At 35.4% G+C, this 26,655-nt stretch overlaps 1 protein-coding gene across 4 annotated transcripts in view; it reads left to right on the top strand.

Annotated features, from left to right (window-relative positions):
* LOC128015996 (voltage-dependent calcium channel subunit alpha-2/delta-2-like) overlaps positions 1-26,655 on the top strand; it is a 168,539-nt gene that overhangs the window by 116,336 nt on the left and 25,548 nt on the right. For all 4 annotated transcript variants that reach the window (XM_052600288.1, XM_052600286.1, XM_052600287.1 and 1 more), the window contains exons 7-15: positions 499-630; positions 722-779; positions 11,101-11,151; positions 12,435-12,534; positions 15,644-15,805; positions 18,052-18,162; positions 18,438-18,516; positions 21,323-21,372; positions 25,302-25,391. In XM_052600288.1, coding sequence (XP_052456248.1) covers positions 499-630; positions 722-779; positions 11,101-11,151; positions 12,435-12,534; positions 15,644-15,805; positions 18,052-18,162; positions 18,438-18,516; positions 21,323-21,372; positions 25,302-25,391 — 833 coding nt within the window. The remainder of the gene's footprint in view (positions 1-498; positions 631-721; positions 780-11,100; positions 11,152-12,434; positions 12,535-15,643; positions 15,806-18,051; positions 18,163-18,437; positions 18,517-21,322; positions 21,373-25,301; positions 25,392-26,655) is intronic.

The following is a 26,655-nucleotide window of genomic DNA, read 5'->3' as shown; positions in this document are numbered from 1 at the left end:
GCAGATAATAAATCAGAAATGTTTCTTGAGCAGCCAATCAGCATATCAGAATGATTTCTGAAGAATCATGTGACACTGAAGACTGGAGGAATGATGCTGAAAATTATGCTTTGCATCACAGAAATAAATACAAATTTACAATATATTCAAATAGAAAGCAGTTATTTTAAATTGTAATAATATTTTTAAATGTAATTGTTTTTAACACATTTTTTTAAATCACATAATAGCTGCTTTTGTGAGCATAAAAGTCTTTCAAAAACTCTCACAGACACACACACACACTTTTGGCAATTTGAGGGAGAATAATAGTGCAATGTGAACTGCAATGCATCGTGGGATGCAGTTTCATGTGCTCTGGATGCATGCATACATTCATGCACATTTTGTCAAATTTGAAAAATATTAATTTACTATTTCAAACTGAAGCTTGTCCAGTTTGAAATAGTAAAAGGTTTGTCCACAGACTGTAATGTTTGGTAATGGTGTCTCCTGCAGCTCCCACGATCCTGAACGAGCTGAACTGGACTCAGTCTCTGGAGAGGATCTTCATTGAAAACAGTCGTGAGGATCCTTCGCTGCGCTGGCAGGTGTTCGGCAGCGCCACTGGAGTCACCAGATACTACCCCGGTAAAGCTCTTCTGTAGGAAACTCTTCTGTAATCCACACTACATCCATTTCTGCCAGCAAACCCTTAGTGTGTTGTGTTTTCCCTCTCTAGCCACAAAGTGGAGAGCACCCAACAAGATTGACCTGTACGATGTGAGGAGACGCCCGTGGTGAGTAGCGTCAGCTGGTAGAGGATTCAGTCTGACTTTGATCTTGTTGTTTTCTCTGCTGCGAAGAGCAAGCAAGCGTGTGAAGTTCAAATGAAGCCAGAGGGGTCAGTCTGTCCCCATGTGCTCATGACAGATCTATAGGGAAGACTTTACATTATGATTTCCTGCGTCGTTGCGTTCCTACACCAGTAAGTTAATGCTTTAGCAAGCTTTTTTCTGTGTGGGCACAAGCCTGGCTCAGATGCAACCTCCAAAATGAGAATAAAACCTAGCTGTGAAGAGGAAATCAATGGAAAATTGGCAGAATTCATTTTTTTAGCCGAATTCATTCATTCATTCATTCGTTCATTCATTCATTTATTCAGCTGAAGTAATTTTTTATTGAGCAGAATTTATTTAGCTGAATTTAAATGTAAAATATTTAAAATATCAAGTATTAAAAATGAGTATTAAGATTTAAATTATTTTAAATAATTGTTATGTAATTATGTTTTATTTAACAATTATTTTTATATATTTATATATTTGGCTGAAATTATTTTATTTTTATTAGATTTGATTAGATTGATTTATGCATGTATTTATGCATTTATTTAGATGGCTTAAAAATATGTATTTATCATTATGCATTTTTAAGCTGAAGTCATTTGTTAATCGGTTTAATTCTGCAAAGTTATTTATTTATTTACTTGTGTATTTATTAAGTTATTGTGTTTATTTAATTGAGCATAAGTTGTTTATTTAGCTGAAGTTGTTTGATTTCATTTTATTCAGACATTTTCTTTTTATTTATTTTGCTGACAGTTTTCATGCCTTCTTTCATGCACATTTATGAAGTGGAAATATACTACACTATACCTGTCACAGGAACAGTCCCCTCAGGTTTAGCCCAGGGTTAGGTGTCATGATCGAAGGCATAACTTTAGCCGCTACGCCACATCACCCCTGCACACAGAAATACATATTTGTCAACTTAATGTAGAAAGAAAAAGCTATTTATGTGGAAAAGCAAGGTATTTAAATGGAAAACAACTTGTTATCGGGTGCTGGCATGTTAGCCGGCTGGATGAGCGTGCAACGGTGTTTCCCAGAGTATGGGAGTCTAAGCGAGCTGCTAATGAGCCTCTTCTTTGACAGAGTAATTAAGTTCACACTCAGGGAAAGTGTCTCTGGTGCAAAAAAAAAGCAATCCCCAATATACCTGTAAGAAGCTTTTAACCTAAAGACAAACAACATGAGCAGGCAGCTAGTTAGCTTGTTTGGCTGACAAAGCGCTAATGTTGCTGATGAGCCGGAGCGAGCTCTACATTGTTTTTGTTGTGATGCAACACGCTCTGCAGACATAATGAGTTGCTTTTAATGCTTTTGTGAGTGTGTAGGCTAGCGGTGCTGTACAGAATACAACAGCTCTATAAGCGCAGGGATGATGAATGCTCCACATGCTGCTTCTGTTTTCATACGTCTACAGTATGCGGGTTTGTGCGGTGTGAGGTATCACCAAACTCCTCCTCAGATGTCTTAATAAGCAATTCATTTCATGATTATGGTGCATATCACAGGATAAGCATAAAAAATGTTTGTATATGATGCATCCATGTAATCTGATATTCCAGAATATTAAATATCTTTTTATACAAATTCACAGTTCACATTTACAGATGAAAGATATTTTATTTGATTTTATTTCTGCTTTTGGTCAAAATTATTGGACTCAAATCAAAATAAAATATGATGAATAAAAAATAAATCATGTGAGGCATCAATGCAATAACAGATTCTTATTTTGTGACACTTAAAACAAAAACAAAACCATCAGTACAGCAAAACTGACCAACTGTCAATAATTATGGGATAAGACACATTTTAAAGCTGTTTTATTTACAAAAATTCTGTAAATGTATGATTATATTTATATTAAATTATAATTATATTCATTTAATTTTATTAGTCAACCGGTTCTTGACTCGAGAACGAGTCAATCTTTCTTTCGTTATCTGGTGATTAGTCTCATGGCAGTTAGTGCTCAGGTGATTCACTTGTAAAACAAACTGGGCCAGGTGAGCAGAGATGGCAGAGGAAGATTACTCTGATTTGTGTGAATGCTGAATGGCTCTTTATAGGTATTACAGCGCTCTACTTTTGGCACATTTGTAGCAGCAGCGCTAGCATCTAAGCATGTGTCACACTAGCCGTCTGCTTGCTGCTCTTTAACCCCCCGCACACATCGCCAGAGCAGCTTTGAGACTGTTGCTTGGCAACCTGCACTCGGCTCTTCTGATTGGCAGAGCTGTGTCAGCAGGGGAAGTCAGGATGCGTCAGGTCAAGTTGGCATGATTATGGTCTTTGTGTATTACATTCTTTGCACTGCTTGACCACTCAAATAACAGCCTGCTGCTTAGCTCAGCTAATGTCCCAAAGACACTAGAGCAGGAGTTTGGAAGGAACTTTTAATATACTGTGCTGTTTTAAAACAGATAGTTCTGGTACTGGATGCTGCATTGGTTTATATAGCGTTGCAACTAAGCTAAACACAATACAGCTACAGTTTACTCTGTTTTCACTGAGAAGCATCTAACATCTATTAGCTACTATTAACCACAAGTTCACATGTCAAGGACTTTGTCTTGAAGCAGAAGGATGATATTATGATAAAAACACTTTGTTTAGAATTATAAATGCAGTTATTTATGAGATCTTACAATAGATTTTGACACACTATATAAATACTATGTTTAAAAATTTAATATATATGTGTGTAAGGCAATATTTCATATTTTATATAGCTATTTAAAAATGTAAACTGGAGAAAAATATGTTTTTATATATATATATATATATGAAAAAAATAGTCATATATTTACCTACTGTTTAAAAACAGGTATTCAAATAGTACCTAATTAAATTGGCATATTAATGCACAAATAATTGTCTCCTTTTTTCGTTTTTCTTTTTAAATATAAAGACATTTCAAACACATTTGAGCATTTTTGCAGCTTTTGAAGAAATCTTTGGTGGAGGTGATCAGCACTCTGACAGTCTCTTCATCATCTCTGACTCTGGCTGGAAAATGAATGGCCCAGTCGACACACTTAATTGTCTCCAATTCCTCTGACATGAATTATTAACATGCCTCTATTACAACGTATGTCTGCACACGTTACAGAAGGATGGTGGGAGAGTGAAGGAGAGAGCATGAGTGACGGCTAAAGGTGCGAGGATTGATTGGAAGAGTTTGAAGGAGAAACAGAGAGAGGTGTACTGTATGTTTTGTTATCGGAGTGTTACAGAGAAGCCATTACCATGCAGGTTCAGCCCAGCGTAGCAGATATTCAGCACAGCCAAAGCACATATTGATTTCTGAGAAAAGTCAATCTGGCTCCTAAGTAAATATTATGGCAGCTGCTCAAAACGCCATGAAGAGCTGCCGAAACTAGATGGAGGCCTGTCAGCCCTGCTTCTGCTCTCCAGTCAGATTAAACACTGATGGTGAAACTGTCAGTCTGTTTCAGTGCAAATGCACTCTGAGAAACTGATTTGCATTAATATTTGTGGTCGAGTGATAAAATCCAGATATAGAACGAGGGATCTGATGCATATTTCAGTCCCATATATATTTTAAAGTACCATAGTCTGATACCAGTATTATACCATTGTTCTGCCACAGTCCATTTTTTGTAAATGAACACTTACAAAACAGTGAAAAGGTATATGATGGTAAATTAATTTTTAATTACATTGGCATATTTCAAAGTAGTAATGGCAGCAAAAGCACTGTTTTTACCATCGGTGATGGTATTTTTGCCCATGTAAACATCCTGTTGCATGAAGTATTATGGTATTTTTCAAAATATCATAGTACTGCTATAATACTTTTTTACATGTTACTCCAAGGTACTTCAATGCATACTCTGAAATTACCATGGTACAAGTCTAAATATTAGGACCATGTTCACATGTATACAATACCACAGTATTTTTGGTATTTTTTATTGTAAATGGTGCATACATTTCAGTATTTCAAAGTATCATAGTACCATGGTAAGCCACAGTACTATTGTACAGGAAAAGAGTACCATCGTTTTTCAGACATGTACTATGATAGTACTGTGGTATTAATGGAAGTACCATGGTACATGAATTTCATTACAATGGTATATTTTAAAGTACCATAGCATTACCAGTAATTACCAGTTTTATATTTTAGTATTTACATAAATTGCCATGGTATTCTTGGATATGGTAAAAGTACTGTGGTATTTAGGACATGTTACATGTTACACAATTTTCAGTACCATAATATTATCAAAAATGAACAAAAATAATGTCAAAATAAGATTTGAAGAGGTTCTGTTTTGAATTCATGAAACGTTTTATGTTTCTCCTCTAGTTTAATCTCTGTAAAAGCCTAAAAGGACAAACTGACTGGTCATCCATCCATACAGATCTGCTGATCTCTGCATCAATTTATTGAATAATCAAGCAAATAAAAGTGGAATAAACACACGACAACATCTCTTTAACACAGCTCACCTGCTTCACAGGCCTCAGTGTTTTAATCTTAATTCAATCTGTTGAAGAACACATCCAGAGGAGAGCTAAGAGAGCAGCGGGCCATAAAATAAAAATCCCATCAGCGCATACACACACACACACAATTCCTTTAGCAAACACTCATGTGCTCCAGACACACGTATTTAAAGGGAAGTGAAGTCAGTACACTTCAGTAAACCCCGTCACGAGCTGCATCGCACCTGCAGATGTGACAGTGGGAAACCAGCAGCTGCACACGTGTGGAAGTCAACCATATCATTTCAGCCGTGATAAGCACCTACAATTGACTAATTTTTAGTGTGAGAGCGTGAGAGCCAGGAATAGGAGAGCGAGACAGGGAGAGACAGACAGGCAAGGTCAGAGAGCATAAACACTCTCGCTCTCGAGGTAATGCATTGATTTTTACCCACGCTGCACCGTGATAAAAGTACCTCATGAATTCCAATGTCTTTCTCCTATTTGAGGGAATGCAACACAATCAAAGCGGCACGAGGCACATTACAATGTCAATCCGTGCTTTTACTCTACCAGCACCTTCCCTGGAAATGTGTTTTCTGTCAGCGCTTGGAAATGGGCCGTTTTTGTGATGAGGTTTTTCAGCCCCTCCAGCCTTCGCTTTCATACAAACGGCGAGATTGTCTCTCCTTTAGCAGTGTTTTACTGGGTTAACCTGTTTACTGTGCATGATGATGCTGAAGTATTATAGTGAATGCTTGGCATTTTCTGGGTTTCTGCTGCTACTTTATTTTGAAATCACGTGTCGTGCGTACAGTGTTGTCTTTTCCATTCTGTCTAAAATGAGCACTTGTCAAAAGCAAGTTAAATTTTGAGGAAGTGTTTTTTTTTTTTTTTTTTTTTGTGCTATCTATGGAACATTGTACTGTTTCTGCATTATTTGGTTTATAGTATGCAGAAAAATATGTAATATATTATTGAACATTTTGCTGAATTTGGTTGTTTCTCACAATGCATTGCATTTATATTGACCTTTTTTTTCAAAATTATTTTACCAGTTATTTGTTAAAGTACGTTTGAATAGAAAAATAACAAACTCATAAATTATTTCCCCAGATGATAACTGGATATCACTTGCTATTTTGATTAATTTATCAAATGAAATTAAATACTATTCAAAGTATGCTAACTTTACTAGAAAATGTGTAAAAAAATATTTTAAAAGATAATGCGTTACACAGAAAGGCTGGTTAATGTATGACGTTCAGCTGGAAAGAAAGGAAAAGCAGCTAAATAATGTAAGATAACAACAGAATGTATTTATACACTCCTGTAGCTGATCTGTGTGGCAGTAGCAATGCAAGCGTTATGGGTTCAGTTCCCAAAGACTTGATCTATTGATAAAATAATAAATAGATCAAATGTATACCTTGATGATCATAGAAAACACTCAACACAATATATGCTATTATTTTAGCTTATTTTATTTTATTTTATATAATATGCTCTTATTTAGTTTAAATAAATGTATTTATATATACATTTTTATTTAATGTATTTATTTAAATAAAATATTCAAATATAAAATTATTTATTAATTTATTTATTGTCTTTCCTGCTTTACACTTTTGATCCAGTTTATACTTTAAACATGGCACTACGAATATTGTTGGCTCTTAAGGAAAATTGTTTGTGATGTTCTTCATTTGTGCATTGCTTTGAATAAAAGCATCTTCTGAATGTATAAATTTAAACATCAAATCACTTGCCATTTGCAAGTTTATTTTAGATCCAGGTTGTCTCCATCTTACCAGTCGATTTAGGACACACTTGACTTTTTCATTATTTTTTTAAACATTAAAAATCTAAAGCCGCACTTTTACTTTTATACATTTGTAAATTGAATTTTATTTTGCATGAATATGAATTGTATTTTTTTGTGAAGGAAAAACATCATCATACATGCTCCGTCCTGTTTGAGAGCATCACATGGTGCACTTCATGAAGCAGAGATGGAATATAGAGGAAAAACTGTTTGGTCACTAGTTTTTATACTCCATTGTGTTTTTCATAGCTAGGATGGCTTCATTATTTATATTTATGATAATTTTTGAATAATAAAGATTGAGTAGGTGGGTCCAAAGGTTTGGCGGTGCCGCAGAAGACGCTCTGGATGACCGTGCTGCTGATAGTCCTTCTTGAGCGTGTGTTTAGTGATGGCCCATCTGCATGTCACCTGGCCGGGGCGCTGGGGATTGTGGGTAATGACTGGGAAGGAATGGCATCGCTGGGCTTCGGTGGAGGGGTAATTACAGAGTGCAATCCATGCAGAAACTGCACATCTGGATCCATCAGGCTGATCCACGGATGGTACAGTGAGCTAAGCAAAGATCAGGAACGTCAGTGTCACAGAGTTGAGAGGAATATAGACTGGAGTGCGAAAATTACCATGATACTGACAGTTAATCGTACCTTTTACTGTCGACCAAAGACTTTGTGCTAGTTTTGTCAGCTTTTCTCATGAAGTCAATAGGGAATTTTACTTTTTTGTTGTTATTTTCCAAGCCGTTTTTTTCACAAAAAAAGAAAAGAAAAAAGACTAAATCCTGAAAAGCCTCTGTATGAGAATTAATCAAAAAATAAATGAATCAATTTAGATTTTATGTTGATTTTAAGGTGCATTCACACTTATGGCGTAGCTATACTACAAATATTTGCTGACAAATTTTTTTTTTAATCATTTATCACATTAATTGGACATAAATCCTGATACATTTAGTTTAATATTATTAATAAATGTAATATAAAAAATAAAAAATTATATTTAGATAAAAAAAATTTTTTTATATATATATATATAAATAAAATAGTAATTTTCAACATAGTTTACATGTTTTTGTGTTTTACACACACACACACACATATATAATCTAATTTCCTTCATTTAGTCCATTGATTTTTCATCATGCGGTATGCTTGGAAAATTGGATTGTTTTTTATTGGAGTTTTATCGTTGCTCCTAATGCTCTCCTCTCAACCTCCAATTATGCCTCCTGTGTTTACTGAAACTGTATTCATGGAAATGTGTGTTTGTTTGATCAGAAAAACAGGGCGGCACTATTAGAAGTGAGAACATTAGCAAACACGGCACAAACTGAATCCAGTGCGCTTTGGATTGATTGCATAAAAGCAAACAGAACTGGGAGGAATTTTAAATACCTCTCTGTTTCTCGCAGAAATTAATTTTGGTGCCTGGTGTCATACTGTGTACTTTGCTGTTTGAGAGCACTGAGGTTAGCGTGTTAAGCTATAAGATATGCATACTGTAATTAAATTAAGTAATTAAACTACACTCTCATATCGTTCACAACCTGTGTGACGTCTTACCATGAAGCGCAAAAGGACAGAGCGGTCTAGGCTGGATATGCATTTAGAAATAAATAAGGACTGCAGCTGTAAGCTTCAAAAATATGGAAAATCACCATAGATAGATAGATAGATAGATAGATAGATAGATAGATAGATAGATGTCTGACGACACAGACGAGTTAGTCGTCACTACTTTAAGATAGTAAAATGATTTGGATAGACAATTTGTTTAAAATAAACGTAATAGACGTTCAAATACTTCCATACTGCTGTACCAGAAGCATAAAAGTTGTCTCCCTTTTTCACTCACATTAAACTCATTCAAATGAAATACTTTGGTAATTAAACTGATAAAGGTAGTACCACTGTACTTAAAAAAACACTCTTTTTATAGCCAGCTCTCATGGAGAAGGTCTAACCTTTCAGGTAGCATCTTCAGTTATCAAGAACTAATTTCATTTCACCCACTTCGACAGCCAAAAGCTTTGTACTCATGTCTGAGCACTGGTATTGTGAGCTACAGTCTTTCAGCTGTGTTTGTCCTTTCAGCCAACTCTAATAGTCCTCGTTCCACATCTAGCACCCTCCAGTGGCATTACGACCGGATTGGCTACCAAAATGAGGGTCAGAGTTCAGCGTACAGGTTTGCAGTGGAGTGCGCTAGTTAGATTTGTGTTGTGTTGTTGCTCGCCAGGGCTTTTCCATTTTTCCAGAACTTAGCCATCCTTCAAACCCTTCCTCAACGAGCCGCGGCCACCTGGCACCACTTCTCACGTCGCCTCTTCAGCCTGATTACCGCGACAGAAGAGACCCTAGACGATCGGTCTGCTCCTGCGAGCACAAAGCGCTAACTACCTGTCTGCACTACAGCCAATCACCTCACCACGTTTTCCAGCTCTTTAGACTACAGCTTTACGACGTCCATCAGTCTCTCGCTCTGATCGTCAGGTGTAATGTGTTTTTAATTGCACGGGGAAAAGTGAAAACGGCTTCACTAGTGTTTTCTGTGTGTCAGCCTCTATCAGCGGTGGACAGATGCTGCATTAGGCCCTTTATTTATTTATTTTGTTGTCGGTGACACAAAAGTGCCATGCATCGCTCATTGTCTTTATGCACTCAAATTGAGCACCTTGCTAAAAATGGCTAAAGACAAAGTGTTTCTACTCGCCGCACGATCTGCTAGTGCTTTCACAAAGACACAGAGAGACGGGCGGACTGCATAATGTGTTTGTCAGATGAGTCAGGCTAAGAATAAACGCCTGACGTTTCACCTGACGCTGTGCTTCTCAGACTTAGAAGTTAGCTTAGCGCAAACACAAGACAAGTCAAAGCTTGATTTGGGATAATGAGCTTGAAAATAGGACTTATGATAAGCTTTGGTGAACCATTTCTATTAAAATGTGCTTAAATGTATGTGAAATGACTTGATTTATCAAATGATAGTCAGTTTTTTGAATATGTAGACACAATATACTTTTTTTTTTTTTGCATATATGTCTTCTGTTGTGTATCAAATTTGATCAGGCTTTTATGTCTCATATAGTTTGATATAGATTGGAGAAAATGGAGCTCAAAATGGAGCTCAAACTCAAGTACAAAAAACACTCTTAAATAGCTAAAATATGCAATAAGTCCAGAAAGTAAACTAAAATGTAAAGCAATGAGATCTTTATAACAGTATCACAAATTATCTTACAATAAATGCATTTAAATTTTAGTTTTCGCAATATATTGTATATATACTGTATGTCTATGATTATAGTAAGATGATATTTAAATGCGTAGTTTTATTATCAAAGCTCTGTCGTCACAAAACACATAATGCAATGCAATGCAGTGATGATTGAGAGATGATCAAATAAGCGTTCCTCAAAAGCCTGATGATCAAAGCTGATACTCACATTTGAACATCATTTTTCAAAAAAAAAAAAATATATATATATATATGTACAGATAATAAGCTTAAGCTAAACCTAAGTTGCTTCAGTCTTCATCTTGTGTTCATCTTAAAATATTGCCAACGATAGAAAAGTTATTCTTGCGTTTATAAAATCAGTAAAGATTTCACATCAAAAAGGCACGTGAAGCACCAGCTTTACAGTTAAAGGTCTTTAGCTTGTTAAATAGTGTAAACTGTCAATCAGATGACAGAAGGCATGTATTAGATTGTGTCATGTGTGGTACAGTATGGATCATAGGCTAAGTTGCGCTGTTTTTTGGCTGTAAAACACCTTTAGTTTGGCTTATTTATTATATTACTTTATATTTGTTGTTTTATAAAAGCAACTAGCAACTTGAGTCTGGTTAAACCATCGGTAAGACTTCATATTATGCCTTTAATCATGGTAAAATCACCGTAACTCACAGCCTCTATGGCTTATTGTTTTATTTTAGCCATTTAAATCAAATATCAGCACTGACTAGTCTTGTTTTGTACTTTTGCTAGGTACATTCAGGGAGCTTCTTCCCCAAAGGACATGGTCATCATTGTGGACGTGTAAGTATCCTCTTGACCACACACACACTCTCGATCCATCTCTCTTTGTGTCTCATATGCCCTGCATGACCACACTGTCTGTCGTCTGTGTTGATAAATGTGTTGTTTATGATGCCTTAACACCAGTGTGGTGCTGTACTGCCACCTGTCTGCTGAGAAGAACGTTATTCCATCTTATTAACCTCATGCCTCAACATCAAAATGCTACAGTGTTCCTCCAAATATGACTTAGAGGTTATATGCGATGAAAAATGGCATTACTGTTGCTGATATCTGGGCTGCTGGTGGAGAATATAAAGCTTCCTGCGACTCCGATCTTATCTGACCTTTAAAATGCATAATCTAAAAAACGCTTTTGCATCATACATGAACAGATGTGTTTACAGATGCAATCAGTGAAAAGTATGCATAGCATTTTTTTTCATTGCATCATAATTTTAGCTATAATGTAATGCAATATCGAAATAATTATTTTGTTGTTAAATGCCACGTTTAGTGAATCATCCTTCCTTTGAAATGTTTTAGTTATCAAACCTTAAGTGCTGTGCATTTAGAGTCATTAGAAACACTTTTGCATAGTTTAGCAAATAAGTGATTGCCTCAATCATACATTATGTGCATAATGTCCAAAAAAAAAAAAAAACATTAATATTCTTAAGTAAACCTCTCAAGAAAAACTGCTTAATGGAGGTTAATTGTCACTTGTTGGCAATCCTCCATAGCCTTAAATAGATACCGATATCTAATTAAAAAGTACACCGATTGCAGCTGTCGCTTTGCCAAAGCAATCTCATGCCAATCAAGAGCACCATCACACTGAACGTTTCTGACAATCTTAGACTGATCTCATTGTGACAACCGGAAGCATGAGACAATAGTGCTGTCACCAGGGGTTTATTTTCCCAGAGTGCTCTGCTTTATTAACCCTTATAACTCTGGAAGCCAAATGACACATGAACTCGTGCTCTGTGATTGCTTTTTCAGTAGCTGCTGTAGGCTATTAATAAATCCAATTTGCAGCATAGAATTTAAATGTACTTTGTTTTTGCAAATCGAATGTCTTCATTCTCTTTGTGGAGATTGCACTTTTTAATGTGCCGTCTACGGTTTACTTTTGATGGACAGGAACTGGGGAGACACTTAGCAACAACGTCTGCTTGGCAACGGCAGTTTTGGGCTTTTGTTTCTGTACAGTGCCATTTTGAGACATGACGGGTTTGATAGATAAATGTTGCGTTCTGTGCATGTGATGCATTTGATGTGTGTTTTCTGTGTGTTTGTAGGAGCGGCAGTGTCAGTGGACTGACCCTGAAGCTGATGAAAACCTCTGTCATCGAGATGCTGGACACACTTTCTGATGACGACTACGTAAATGTGGCTCGGGTAGGTTTTTTGAATAGTATCAACTAATAATGGCATAGCCCAAATTTCATATATTGTTTATACAGTACATTGTATTTTAATTATCATTACTGTTTTGTCTTATTATCAATATAAATAATTATATAAATTAATATTTAATAATTATATAAAGTAATACTAATAAATATTTGTATTATTAATTTTATATATATATATATATATATATGTGTGTGTGTGTGTGTGTGTGTGTTGTGTGTGTGTGTGTGTGGTAATATGTAGTAATATTTAATAATTATGTAAGGTAATATTTCTAATGAAATATTTTGGTAACACTTTACTATAAGGTCCATTGGTTGACATAATAAACTACTTTAGTCAACATGAACTAAGAATGAACAATACTTCTACAGTATTTATTAATCTTAGTTAATGTTAATTGCAACATTTACTTATGCATTATTAAAATCAAAAGTTTTGCTTGTTAACATTAGTCAATGCACTGTGAAAATAATATTAACAAATATATTGTTCATTGTTTGTTCATGGTAGTTAATATTGAAGTGTTACCAATATTTTTTATTATAATATTTCATATAATTATTCTGCCACATACATATAGGATTTTTTTCCCACTCTATATATTTTCTCATAATAACAAGATACTGAGATACTTCTCATTAAAATGTCATTTTCTCATAATAACCAGATGTTATTTCATTGAAACGATATATTTTATCATAAAAACGAGAGTATATATTATTAAAATGAACATTTTTCTCATTAAAACATTTTTCTTCTATTGACATTTTTAAAATATAGTTTTCCCCATTGTGACAGTATATTATATTTCTTTCTTTGATTAGTAGCATAATCACATTTCTACATTATTGTCAGAGGAGTTGCCAATTTTGACAAGAAACCTGGTTGAACTTGACATTAAACATCAGTGGAAAAAAAAAATTGTTTTCAAAAATATAAAATCTTGTTATTATGTGAAAAACATTTTTAGGATATAATATGTTGTTATTATGAGACAACATATCATTTTAAAGACACATTATCTCGTTATTACAGGGGGGAAAAAAACATTTTAATGACAGAAAATCTCATTATTAAAAGAAAATATGAAGTCTTAACAACAGTGTCATATATATATATATATATATATATATATATATATATATATATATATATATATATATATATATATATATATATATATATATAGCTGAAGTGAGTTGCATCGCTTGATAATGGAGAATATGCTGTTATTCTGATTGAATACATTTGAAACAACACTCAGAAATATTCAGAACTGTGAATCCTCCATGAATCTAAACCTGTATGATAATTAAATGCAGAATGCACAGTAACATTTAATCTATGGCGGGTTCATTATTGCAACTGCACAATAGCAGCCCACAAATGCAACCCACACAAGTATGCATGCACATATACAGACGCACACACATAATGAAACAGTAGCACACCAGTAATCCGGGTTGATCCGGGGCTCTTAGTGTGTGTTTCCTAATCCTGGCTCTGAGAGCGCAAAATGAGCATCATAATCTGAGCCGGAACACGGCTCATTCTACAGCCCGCTGAAGAAAAGCAGTCTTAGACCACATAAGAGTCACTATGTGTGTTCATTGCCGTTGACCTCCAGACGCCTAAAGTATCATGAAATCAAAGTGAACCCTTATGGCTTTTTAAAGGAGCATTTCAGACTTTTACAATTAGGTTTGTGTCACGCATTCTTCTTTATTTGTGAAACACAAAAAGAGAGATTCAAACTCTTCCGGTGACTCTTCTCCATCCAGATGCTATAGCAATAACTCTGGTCTATGGTCTGTAAAAGTAGCCCATGATAGTTTTGTGTGATAAATTGGCTGAAATATAAGTCAATTTTTGCTGATAATCTCCCTTAAAGTGAGCTGAGGCATCACTGAGTCAGTGATCTGAACTCAAGAACCGAATTAGTCCAAATCAAAAACATGGTTAGTTAATGAATCAGAGTAGATTTTCTCCCTTTAATCCCGTCTCTTTTAAAGAAGAGTAAAAGGCATCTCAAATGGAGTTTTCTTTTCTGTAGGCAGTTTTAGAAAGCCATTTCTCTTTGTTGCATTGGCATTTTCTTTCCTCCGCACCTGCAGTGTGAAACCTTGTAATCAAGACAGCCGGATGTACCTCACAGCTGTGCTTCCTCACACACACACACACACACACACACACAAATGCTTTATGCTGAGTTCTGTGCATTCAGTAAGTAAAGCTGTACTGATGCTACAGGTATTTATGGAATCTTGTTTCTGCCATGGGATAAAAATAAAAAATAATTGTAATTGTAACTTTTATCTCACAGTTCAAAATGTTCTTGGAATTCAGAGGGAAAAAGGTCAGAATTGTGGGATATAAACTCAGAATTATGAGATAAAAAGTAGCAATTTATTTTTTTTTTTAATTTTTTTTTTAATCCTGTTGTAGAAACAAGCTTTCAAAGATATTGTGTCAAAAGAAAAAAAAAAGAAAACCTTTAGTACTAGTGTAAACTGTTTTTTAAGTGTAAATAATAACAAGTGGGATCTGTGTTTATGATTGTAAAATAAACAATAAATAAAATAACAATTTTCAGTTAATTGTAGATAAATTCATTTCACATATCTTACACAATTTTGCTTCTTAAGAAAATGCATCTATTTGTGTATGCTTTCAGTGAAGAAGTGTGCTATTTCCTTTTCTCTTGACAGATGATAAAATGGACAAAAAAACAAGTAACCGCCCAGAACACTTTAGCAACCACATAGCAACACCTTGTCAACCACTCAGGACCCTTTAACATAACAGCAGTGTGTTTTTCATGATCAAAACAGACTCGCATGTAAAGATGTTCCAATTTGAGCACTATTAAACCATCCAGATGATTAGTGTTGTGAAATAGATTTGAAATAGATTTCAGGTTCCATCCGAGTTGATTCATCTGTAGTGGAAGCAAATTATGAATTGCGAAGAAGTGACTCCATTAGCGAGTGTTAACAGCAGAAATGATGATGCTGTGAGATCTAATGGAGATGAATAATGAAGCTTTAATGGACTTGCTGAAGCAGCTGCTGTCTGTCTGTCTCTCTGTCAGTTCAATGAGAAAGCGTACGCCGTGGTGCCCTGCTTCACCACGCTGGTCCAAGCCAACATAAAAAACAAGAAGATCTTTAAAGATGCTGTGATGAACATGCAAGCCAAGGGGACGACAGACTACAAGACCGGCTTTCAGTTTGCCTTTGACCAGCTGTTAAACGTAAGACACACACACTCATGTCTTCATAGTTATCTACATGTAGATACACTGGAATTTTGTATTCAGATTTTAAGAGGACATGTATCCTTTTTCTTTTTTTCTTTTCCTGTGATGTGAATTAATTATCTTTAATTTGAAGTGCTTGATCACTGACACACAAGTAAGTTCAGTTTTAATAAACTAACTAAACTATCTGAAGTTTGGGTTTGGTGCCGTTTTTTCATGTTTTTGAAAGAGTTCTCTTATGCTCACCAGATTTGATCAAAAATACAGCATAAAGAGCAATATTGTGACATAGTATTACTATTTTTTTAATAATTTTAAATGTAATTTATTCATGTAATGCAAAGCTGAACAATAACATTCATTTGAAATAGATATATTTTGTAATATTATAAATGCATCCTTGCTGAATAAAATTCTATTTAAAAAATAATTAATTGTGCTTTGAAATAGAATGAAGAAAATTGTAAACTCAACAAATAAATAAATAGACTAGAGAAATAGATGAGAAAATATTTTTTTCAATGTTGAGAAAATCCTCTTTGGGCATGCATATCAACTAAAATGTTAAGTGAAAAATAAATAAATAAATTTTTAATTAATTAATAATAATAAAAAATATATATATATATACATATATATATATATATATATATATATATATACATATATATATATATATATATATATATATATATATATATATATATATATATATATATATATATATATATATATATATATCAGAATATAAAAAATCTGATTTACTTCAGTCATTTTACCTTTGAGAAGATCCCTGGATGTTCCCAAAGAGAGTTTTTTTTTTGCTAGATTTAGTTGGATTTGGCTTAGTTAAATTTGTAAGTGCCAAAACATCCTCTTACCAACTCAGCGGAAAATTGTATTCTCAGATGCTGCCTTTTCAAAGTGTTCAGAGATTTAACAGAGTTCACAGTTATATTCAATTTAAGTGTCAGCTTTTTCTCATATTTCTGAGCAATAAAAACAGACAAAATGAGGCGATAGATTCAGTAAGCCTTAAATGATCTTGCTGAAAGAATCTGAGGAGAAATGTTTGAGACCACAATAAATATAATAATGCAGAAGCATGTTGATGGAGTGTACAGATTTGTGTGGCTTCCTCACAAGTATTTTAGTTTTGGCCGACTGCTGCTCAAACAGATCGTGATGGCTTGATTGGTGAGGTACAGACTGACTGTATTCTCTTCAGAAAGACTCGTTCTTTCTGACTTTCACTGTCGCTCTCAGATCCACAAGCCATTTAAATTTTTCTGCCTGCTGACTCCTGATAGGCCGAGAAGAGAGCGCTGTAAATTTGTAATTGCAGCAGTATTATTTATCTTTATTAGAATCTTGTCAGAGTGATGTGGCGTAGGCCGAATGTCAGTGACAGCTGTGATTGGATGGGATAGGGAGAGGGGACTTTTGGGTAACTCATCAGAGATAGGACAGTCGCCGGCAGCTGGCACAAAAGCAGACGTATGATTAGAGGAACAGACGTGCCCGCACACACACACGCATGGATAAGTGCTTGGACACATGTGCAAGTGCCAAATGGGAAACTGTTATAGCCTAGGTCATTTGTGTAGTGAATTCTGTGAAAATATGTCTTATTTTGGATCGATGCCAAGGCTTTTTAGGTCAGGTAGAATCTGCGATCTGTAATCCAGTTTGTCTGTTGGCTTCTGTGACTGCAATACACTGTGTTTTCCACTAACTGGCAACCCAGGGTGCCAAATCTATTGGGTAATCTGGAAGTGGGCGGAGTAGTAGAATAACTGGACCTTAGCATTGTTTTTCACAGACTACTTTACTGAATAGTGGTTCATGATGTATTTAAACACGTATCAGATACACGTAACAAGCATCGGTTATTATAAATGGATATTTCCGGAGCCCCGCACATGACATGCAAATAAAAAATAAAAAAAAGTCTTGAACATGATTCACTCCCTTGATGTATTAAAACCTTCACACAAATACAATTTTGTTCTCTCGATTTGCTAAATTGTATGCACAATCTACTAATTCATTCTCTCGATTTATAAATCGTGTGCACGATTTAGCAAATCGAGGGAACGAATTAGTAAATTGTGCAAACAATTATAAATCAATGGAACAAATTAGGAAATTGTGTGCACAATTTATAAATCTATTGAACAAAGTACAAAATTTGTACCCTAGAAACAAACATTCTGCATTCCTGTTTCTGTTTCTCCCAGGAGACCAGCGCTCCGAGAGCATACTGCAATAAGATGATAATGATGTTCACAGACGGTGGCGAGGATCGCGCTCAGGACATCTTTGAGAAGTACAACTGGCCAAACAAAACAGTGAGTCGAGGCGATTCAGTTCAGACGATTCAATACTGGTGTTTCCGTCTGTGTGGTATTGGCCTTCCAGTAACAAGCAGTTTTTCTGTCCTCTCTAAAATAGAAAATAACACGTGACACAACAAAATCACAGCTGATCAAAATATTTAGATGTTTAGCTGTGTGGAGCAAGTTTTCAGACCAAAGTGATAACATCCAAGCCGTGACTTGAGAAGGAACTACTCTGTATTTGCTACACAGATTATGTGATCTAATAAACTGTCTTCCATCCACAGGTGAGAGTTTTCACATTCTCTGTGGGGCAGCACAACTATGACGTCACTCCTTTGCAGTGGATCGCCTGTGCCAACAAGGGTAAGAGAGTGAGCATGTAGATTTGGTTAAATCTGAACTTTTCAGCTGTTTCAGACTAGAAACACCTAGCGATACCCTAGAAACAGTTTATGTTAAGAACAGCTCGGCAAGCAAATAGCAACTTGCTAAAAAAAAAAAAAAAACATTTTATGTTTCTTGATATGCTTTTTTATTCTCAAAGACAGGCAGCCACTGATTTGCATTTAATGAATCGCCAAGGACTACAGTTTCAGACAAAAATATCTTCTTTACTAATGTATTCAAGAAAAAAATCACCTACATCTTGAAAGGCCCGAGGGTGAGAAATTGACAGCATTTTGGGGTAAACTATCCCTTTAAAGCCAAAATTTAGTAAAATCACTAAGAGGTTATATGTAATCCTGGTCAATAGCGCTCGAGTAATTTTGACCTATCTGACCTAACAAGTTAATTCCAGGCCTGTAGCCAAACACTCTCACTCTCAGCAGATTAGTTAATAACAAATGGTTGCAAAACACTTCTCCTGCCACCCTCCTTTCGTTCTAATTAATTAGCCGAAGAGGAACTGCCGTCGCAGCGATAACCACGTCCGCAACTTCTCGGCGCCTCTAGCCAAAAGTGCTTCCACTTAAGGATTAGTCCTCTGTGCGGCTGTGTTCTCCGCTGTAATGACTGGCAGTGAGGGGACAGAGTCTGGCACAGCAAGCATCACGCTTTTCTCAGCGGACTCCAGGCTTTCATTTCACTCGCCGATATCACAAAGCGGCAGAGAAACGCCCCTGACACCCTCACAAAGCCCACATCCACGTCCGCTTCTCTCCCTTCGCTGTAGAATATGTGTTCAACACCATATCTGACTGAAAGCATTCGCAGCCACTGCAATGTTAGCATGCATACACAACGTTTCCTTCTCTGAACATGCACAAAGTGCTCTTTGACGGGCTTGTTAAGATGTGGATTGCATCGGATTGTCTGCGTCTTATTGTTTTGTTGTACATGTCGCCCGTGAGGCGGAGACAAATGGATTCAGTGTTTTGTAATCATGACCAAGTCAAGGGATCGGACTGGTGGCAACAATGAGAGACATGTTTGTTTGACACGGCTTAGTGTGTGTAGTCACTCCACCGGCTGTCTCTCAGCGAGCTCGTTCACACTCCACTGACACAGACGAAGTCTCGTATGGCCACCGCTGAATCAGAGCCTCAGTCTCTTTGATTCCCAGCGACTCGCATTCATTTGATTAGAAGTTTTAGTTTTTATACTCTAATTCTCGACTTTTATATGCTTTTAAAGACTTACCAAAATACCACCCTATTTTTTCATTACAAAATTCTGTTGTTGTATGTAATAGTTAGATAATTCTTCAAAGCTTTTTCATACATAAAATATGAATTTCATGTTTTTTTTTTCTTAAACCCTCAAAGTGCATGGCCCTGTTTACCTTCATTATAAGTGAATAACTAGTTTGAAAGAGTTGATCAGATTATTTTCTTTGGTAACCTGACGTTATACCTCAAATGTTTTCACTTGGGCATGTCTTATATTGAACCAATGACATTTCTTTAATTTAGATACCGGATAGCAAGAAAATCACAGCCGTATTTTGCTGGCCCAGCCTTTAGCCACTCTACACCCGAGCTCTGCGTTAATGATGGTTTCAGCTCAAATAAGCCACAAAATGTTTGGTCCTGAAGTTATCAAGACTGAAATTGTTCAGTGACCTTTACAGCAATAACAGCACACCGAGTGAAGGCTGAACTGAATTCATGTTCAGCCGAATGATTTCAACCACGTCTGTGTTTTCACCCTAAACATAATTAGAAAAACATGGTACCTGTTTAGAAAATATCCACATTCAAAACTACAGCATCGGGGGAAAACTATACTATCAACCTAAAATGCCTACGTATTTCAAGATTTTATTGATTCTGATGAATTTGTGTAAATATAGATTCAGATTAATGAGGATTATATAAATCTGTTTTATTTTAAGATTGGTTTTTGAGTTTTTTCGGTATGTAACAAAAGCACTAAACATGTTTACAATTAATTATTCTCACGTCTGAGTGTTAGTTTTGAACATCTCTGTGTTATATGCTATGCCACACATACAGTAGTTTGATTTTTAATGCATCATGACAAATTCACAAATATACAAAAAAGTCAATATCTAACGTAATACTTTAACATGTCAAATATGCAAGTATTCATTTTTCTTCTTGTGTGTGTTGAGAGAGTTTGAAGCGGCAGTCTGAAGTTTGTTGAGACTTTGAGGACAGCACCTCTAATGTTGTGCTCTTTGTTCAGACTTGTGTCTGATAGTGTGTCGAGCAGCCCATACTGACCCTGTCTGTGTGTCCACTCTCTCAATAATCATCATCTGAATACTTAACGAGGCACACACATCAAACCGCTGCACGGCACAGTCTCTGGCTAACATACTGTATGCATAGCACTCGGTCAGTCTGTCTGCGTGCTGAAATATAATGTGTGTTGCTAAACTAACAATTAAACACATTCATGAGCACAACTGGATGAAATAATGTGTTTTTAAATGAAAAGAATCTGTTTTCTATCAACTTTTGAATAGATTACATTTATAATCAACAATTCCCTTAAAATGATTGCATTCAATTTGCCACAGTGAATACTGCTATTCAAAAGAATACAATAAAACTGCTTTAGATTCTTGTCAGAACAAGGTAATTTAATAACACATGCACACTCTTACAGTTGTTGCCTAGTTAGTCAGCTCACTATATTTAGGTGGGGAGCAAATACGCCCAGATTAACTAGCTCTATTAATGGTTTGTTTATTTCTGAACAGGTTACTACTTTGAGATCCCTTCCATCGGAGCCATAAGAATCAACACACAGGTTAGTCTTCTTTACTGCTGCTTGGTTTATTTTTTACATATATACACAATACAATACATTTTAAATGTTTGGGGTCAGTAATATGTTTTTAAGAAATTAATATGTTAATAATTAATCTCAAGGATGAATTAAAAGAGACAGTAAAGATGTATGATGTTACAAAAGATTTGTATTTCAAATAAATTCAATTATTTTCAACTTTTTATTCATCAAAGAATCTCTAAAGATATCAAAGATTTCTGAAGCATCATGTGACACTGAAGACTGGAGTAATGATGAGGAAAATTCAGCTCTGCATCGCAGGAATAAATTACATTTTACAATATATTACAATAGAAAAAATATATGTTTTGAATTGTAATAGTATTTCACAATATTACTGTTTTACTGTAGAAATGCAGCCTTGGTGAGCAGAATAGACTTTTAAAAATATTTCTAACCTAATATATATAATTTGGGGTTAAATAGATTTTTTTAACATTTTGAAAGTGCATGTTATTGATGTTTTATTCAGATTGTTGTTAGACATGAAGTAGAGTACTTGAAGTGAAACCCTTTTAATGGTGGTAAAATCACTGTAGCACACGGTCTCGAGAGGCTCATTTCTTTTATTAAACTACAACAACAGCCATGTGAGAGTCAATACTGATGCATTAAAATAAAGTATTTATCTCGTTCACACGTGTGCTCATATCAGCTTCAAAAGCAGCTGCGGCAGCCAATCAGATTTTCCATTTTAATAAGGCCTCCATACATGAATCCAATTCACTGTAAGTTCATTCAGCTTCACCAGCTTTGAAGCTCTGTGATGTTATCACCAATTTTAGAGATATATATGTCACGCTAGAGAGCATAGAGAGAACTATAAAGATCAACGGATAAAGCGATACAGACTTCTATATATAGTGTCAGTAAAATTCAAACGGGACTGTGATTTCTCTAATCCACTTTCCGTACAGTTTTCATTATCCTCCAGCAATCTTTCCCGAGGCCCATGAAACCTGCCGAAATAACATCGCTCTTCCCCGAAAGCAGTCGGTCCAATTTCCCCCCTCTTCTGTGCGATTATTCAGTGCCTTCACTTCTCTCTCAGCCTTTCTTCTTTATCTCCTCTCTATCACCTTTTACTATCTGTTCCCCTCTTTTTCCATTCCAACTTTGCTTTATTCATTCGTGTCCCATTCCGCCTGCCTCTTTCTCCCTCCCAGCGTACGTCGAACCTCTCCGCAGGCGAGCTGATCAGGTGCTTGAATAAACCATCAGCTGTTCCATTAGGCTGGGTGTAATTTTATTCAGAGAGCTGCCACTTATTCTAACAGCCTGCGTGAGACAGGTGTATATATCGCCACACCTGTGCAGCTCCTCAGCACCTCCTCCCTGTGGACGGCCCGAGCCAAAAATAACTGCGCTTCCACAGCGATCGCTTGCACATGCTGGTGGATTTCTGACAGGAAAAACTATCCAAGCTGCAAAAAACTTCTTCTAATGAATGTCTAATTTCATGGAAAAGTCAAATTATTTATATAGTGTTTTTCAAAACTGCTTCACGGTAAATCATGGAGTTGAGGCTTATAAGATCTTGATATCTTCATGCTTTATAGTCACAGATTATAGCTGGGCGATAATATACAGTAGTTTTCATTTTAAAAGGATACAAGCATTATTTTGTGTAAATTAGGGTGAACTAAATCCATTAGAAAAGATTGTTACTTGAAATAAAAGAAATGGAAAGTTAAAAGTAATACAAATGGCAAAATAAAAGAATAAATACAAATTAATTACTGGAACTTTAAAATTTTAAAGGAAAATGGAAAATATGAAATAAAAACGTTAAACTTGAATAAGATCTCAATGTCAGTGGTCTCAAATATAACTAACCCCAAACAAAAGAGTATATGAAGTTTTGGGTTGATTTTTTATTTTATTTTATTGAATCTTGTTCACCAAGGCATTATTTGTTTGATTAAACATACAGTAAAACCAGATATATTGTGAAATATTATTACAATTAAAAAAGCTTTTTATCTGAATATTTTAAATATTAATATATTTATGATGCGAAGCTGAATTTTTCAATCGACATAATCTAATATGTTGATTTGCTGAAAAAACATTCATTTCTTAAGAAAAATATATTGTTGATGCTATACTTTTCAACGGTAGTGTATAAAGGATTATTTTATCATACAGTACAGTTAATTTGAATGAATCACATGCAGCATAAATATCCAGATTATTAGCATGATTGGAAAGCTATTGAGGTGATTATGAAAGTGATTGTGAAACCTTTACTCTCTACTTGTGTAACATTAAAGTGTCACATTGCTAAGTATAATGAGAACGATATGAACGCAGCTCCTTCATAATTGAGCTGCTGCATTGAATTCATGAACATTTATGGACAGACTGGAAATCTACAAGCGAATCTGTGCGGTGGCCTGCTGTGTCACTGCTCTTTATCCCCTCGTACCGCAGAGAGCACCATTACCGGCCCACCGCTGTTTACCTTTCTCCTTTCTCCCGTGTGAAAAGGTCCGCCTGTCATCGTCTCTGCTGAAATGTTTCCCTACGGCACGTTAAACGGTGTTTTAGTGAGCTAATAATAGAATAGGTTACGCCTGTCAGCACTTCCATGTTCCAGCAAGAAATAAAAGTGGCCTAATGCTGCAGTTTGACCAAAAGGCCACACTTACACAAGTGGCTTTCATAGAGACAAATATTCCCCACATGAGTTTCTGGCCCTCCATCAGTTGTGTTAAGATGTTGAAGCTGGAAGATTGCATTTTTCAATGTGTTTGCCCAGCCCGCCATCCACACAGAGTGGTGAAATTCATGAAATGTCACAATAAACATGAAAAAAATGAATTATATTTTGTGTAAAAGCTCTCACAGTCACCAAAAACATGCACAAACAAACAAAAAAGTGGTGAAATTCAAATTTTTTATGTTTATTAAAAATGTATAATAATAATTGAAAATTGACAAATAAAATATAGCAAAACGTGGATATTTCTATAGCAAATGTAAGTTTATAAATTAAGATAAAAGTATTTTTAGGATTCATTTGAAACTGTGAATCTATCTGTCTATATATACATATATTTAAATATTTTTAGTATACACATTTTTCATTTCAATTTTTTTGGCTTTAATGTATATTTATTTCGTTTTTTTATTGCTTCAGCTTAAACTTATTTTAATAATTATACTTATTTTACAATTATTTCTCATTTTCAGTGTTTAGATTTTACATGTTTTCATCTAAAAATTATGCTTCTATTTATTTAAGCTTCATTTTGATTAACTAATATTTTGAATGATAGATCTATAGATATAATAATAAATATATATATATATATATATATATATATATATATATATATACAGTGATGAGAATGAGATTTTGTCCTAAAATAAGTTTAATTTCTTCTTTTTGACTCTTTTGGGGTCTAATATGACCCAATTCTTCAGTTTTATTGAAGCCTCCCAAAGAGTGTTGTGTTGAAATCCAAAGTGTCATTTATAAACGTGTGCTTATTGCGACCCAACAAGTGTGGTCCTGTGGCAGCCCACCCTGCCCCTCCGGAGCGAGAGTGTGTTTTCTAGCAGCTTTAATAGCTGCTTTATGATGATTTGTTACGGCTGGAAGTGCCTCTGTGCAGCTGGCTCTACTGGCCCCTCGGGCGGACGCTTTAACAGCGTGCTTTATGTAATGGAGCGGCGAGCCGCAGTCGTTTGCTTTATGACAGAGGGAGGTGTGGACTCCTGCCTTTAGTGTCGCACTTGAAGAGCTCAGAGTGTTATTAGTTGTAACCTGTAGAGAATAGATTGTTTCTATTGGTGATTCTGGGTGTGTGTGTGGTAAGACTGATCAGTAATAAAGTACTTGTAGTATTTATGTTGAATTCTTTGTGTTTTTTTGTTATCAGGAGTATTTGGATGTTCTTGGACGGCCAATGGTGCTGGCAGGTGAACGGGCGAAACAAGTGCAGTGGACCAATGTTTATCAGGATGCTCTGGTATGGATGATTACCATCATCATCATCATCATCAACTCAACAAACTCAAAATTGCACTGTATAATTTCAAAAATGAATGAATGAATTATGCATTTATATAGCGCTTTATTGTGTATTGTTGTACACCCAAGGCACTTTTACAATCATGTGGGGGTCTCTCCTCAACCACCACTAGTGTGCAGCATCCACTTGGATGAAATATGGCCTATGGATCAACCTGTGCAGTATCTGAGCCCACTTGATCTGTGTGTTTATTTAAACTTTGTTTGTCTTGCAGATAAATCAAGTATCTATATTAATATCATAATCAATAGTAGACGTTTATAATTCCATTACCTTATTTTGGGTTCATGACCCAAACCACTGATTAAGGGGCATTTACATAACAGCATTTTCAGCTAAAAACAAAAACCTTTGTATAAAGTGACATCGTAAACGTACCCTTACACATTTCTGGATGAAATGCTGATATCATTGCACAAAGATTTTACACACTTTTAGGCTGAATATTACAAAATAGCATATTGACAGTAAATAGTTGGATTTTATTTCATTTCTGTGTCACAGCTGGCTGTATAATTCACAAATAAATCCACAGATTGGTGCACTTCTTTCAAATGATTCACTAATTAGTGACTCAGTCAGAATAGAACACCAGCACCATCGGTCTGAATCATGAACTGAATCAGTCAGGTGACTCACTTTCTGAGTGAATCAGCTTGGATGACTCTCTAACTGAACCGCTCTCTGTTAAATCTGAGTCGTAAACTTTTTGAAATGTATGTCCATTTGTAAGGTTAGTAAAACTTTATTCAGTCTACTTTCTGACTGGTTGGTCCAGGGACAAAGTGTATTTAAATATACATATGCACAACAGAGCTCTATTAAAATAAGTCTTTTGTTTATAAGTTGTTGTAGAAATGTTGTTTGGCGCGTTAGGGGTTTACAGCACCCCTCTGCAAGAACTACATTCTGTAGGAAACACTGAAACACACAAGCATTGATTTAAGACTCTTTCAGGTTGCATTGTTTGAGGCAGCCACTGGCTGGGATATTGTGTATTCTTTGGTTTCTTTCCAGAATGCACTAATTTGAATCTCCACAGCTAGTTTGCTTTGTCATTGACCATATAATTTTACTATGAGTTGGATGGCGGTTTATAAGCGTCAGTCTTTTATTCATGTGTGCAGTGTACTGTGAACTTCTTTTAGTTCACAGCTGTTGGAAACTCAGAAACGAAGACCAGGAGACTCTTGGGTAATCT

The sequence above is a fragment of the Carassius gibelio genome, chromosome A6 (assembly GCF_023724105.1).
Source record: "Carassius gibelio isolate Cgi1373 ecotype wild population from Czech Republic chromosome A6, carGib1.2-hapl.c, whole genome shotgun sequence".
Classification (NCBI taxonomy): Eukaryota; Metazoa; Chordata; class Actinopteri; order Cypriniformes; family Cyprinidae; genus Carassius; species Carassius gibelio.
This window is presented reverse-complemented; position numbering and strand designations above follow the sequence as displayed.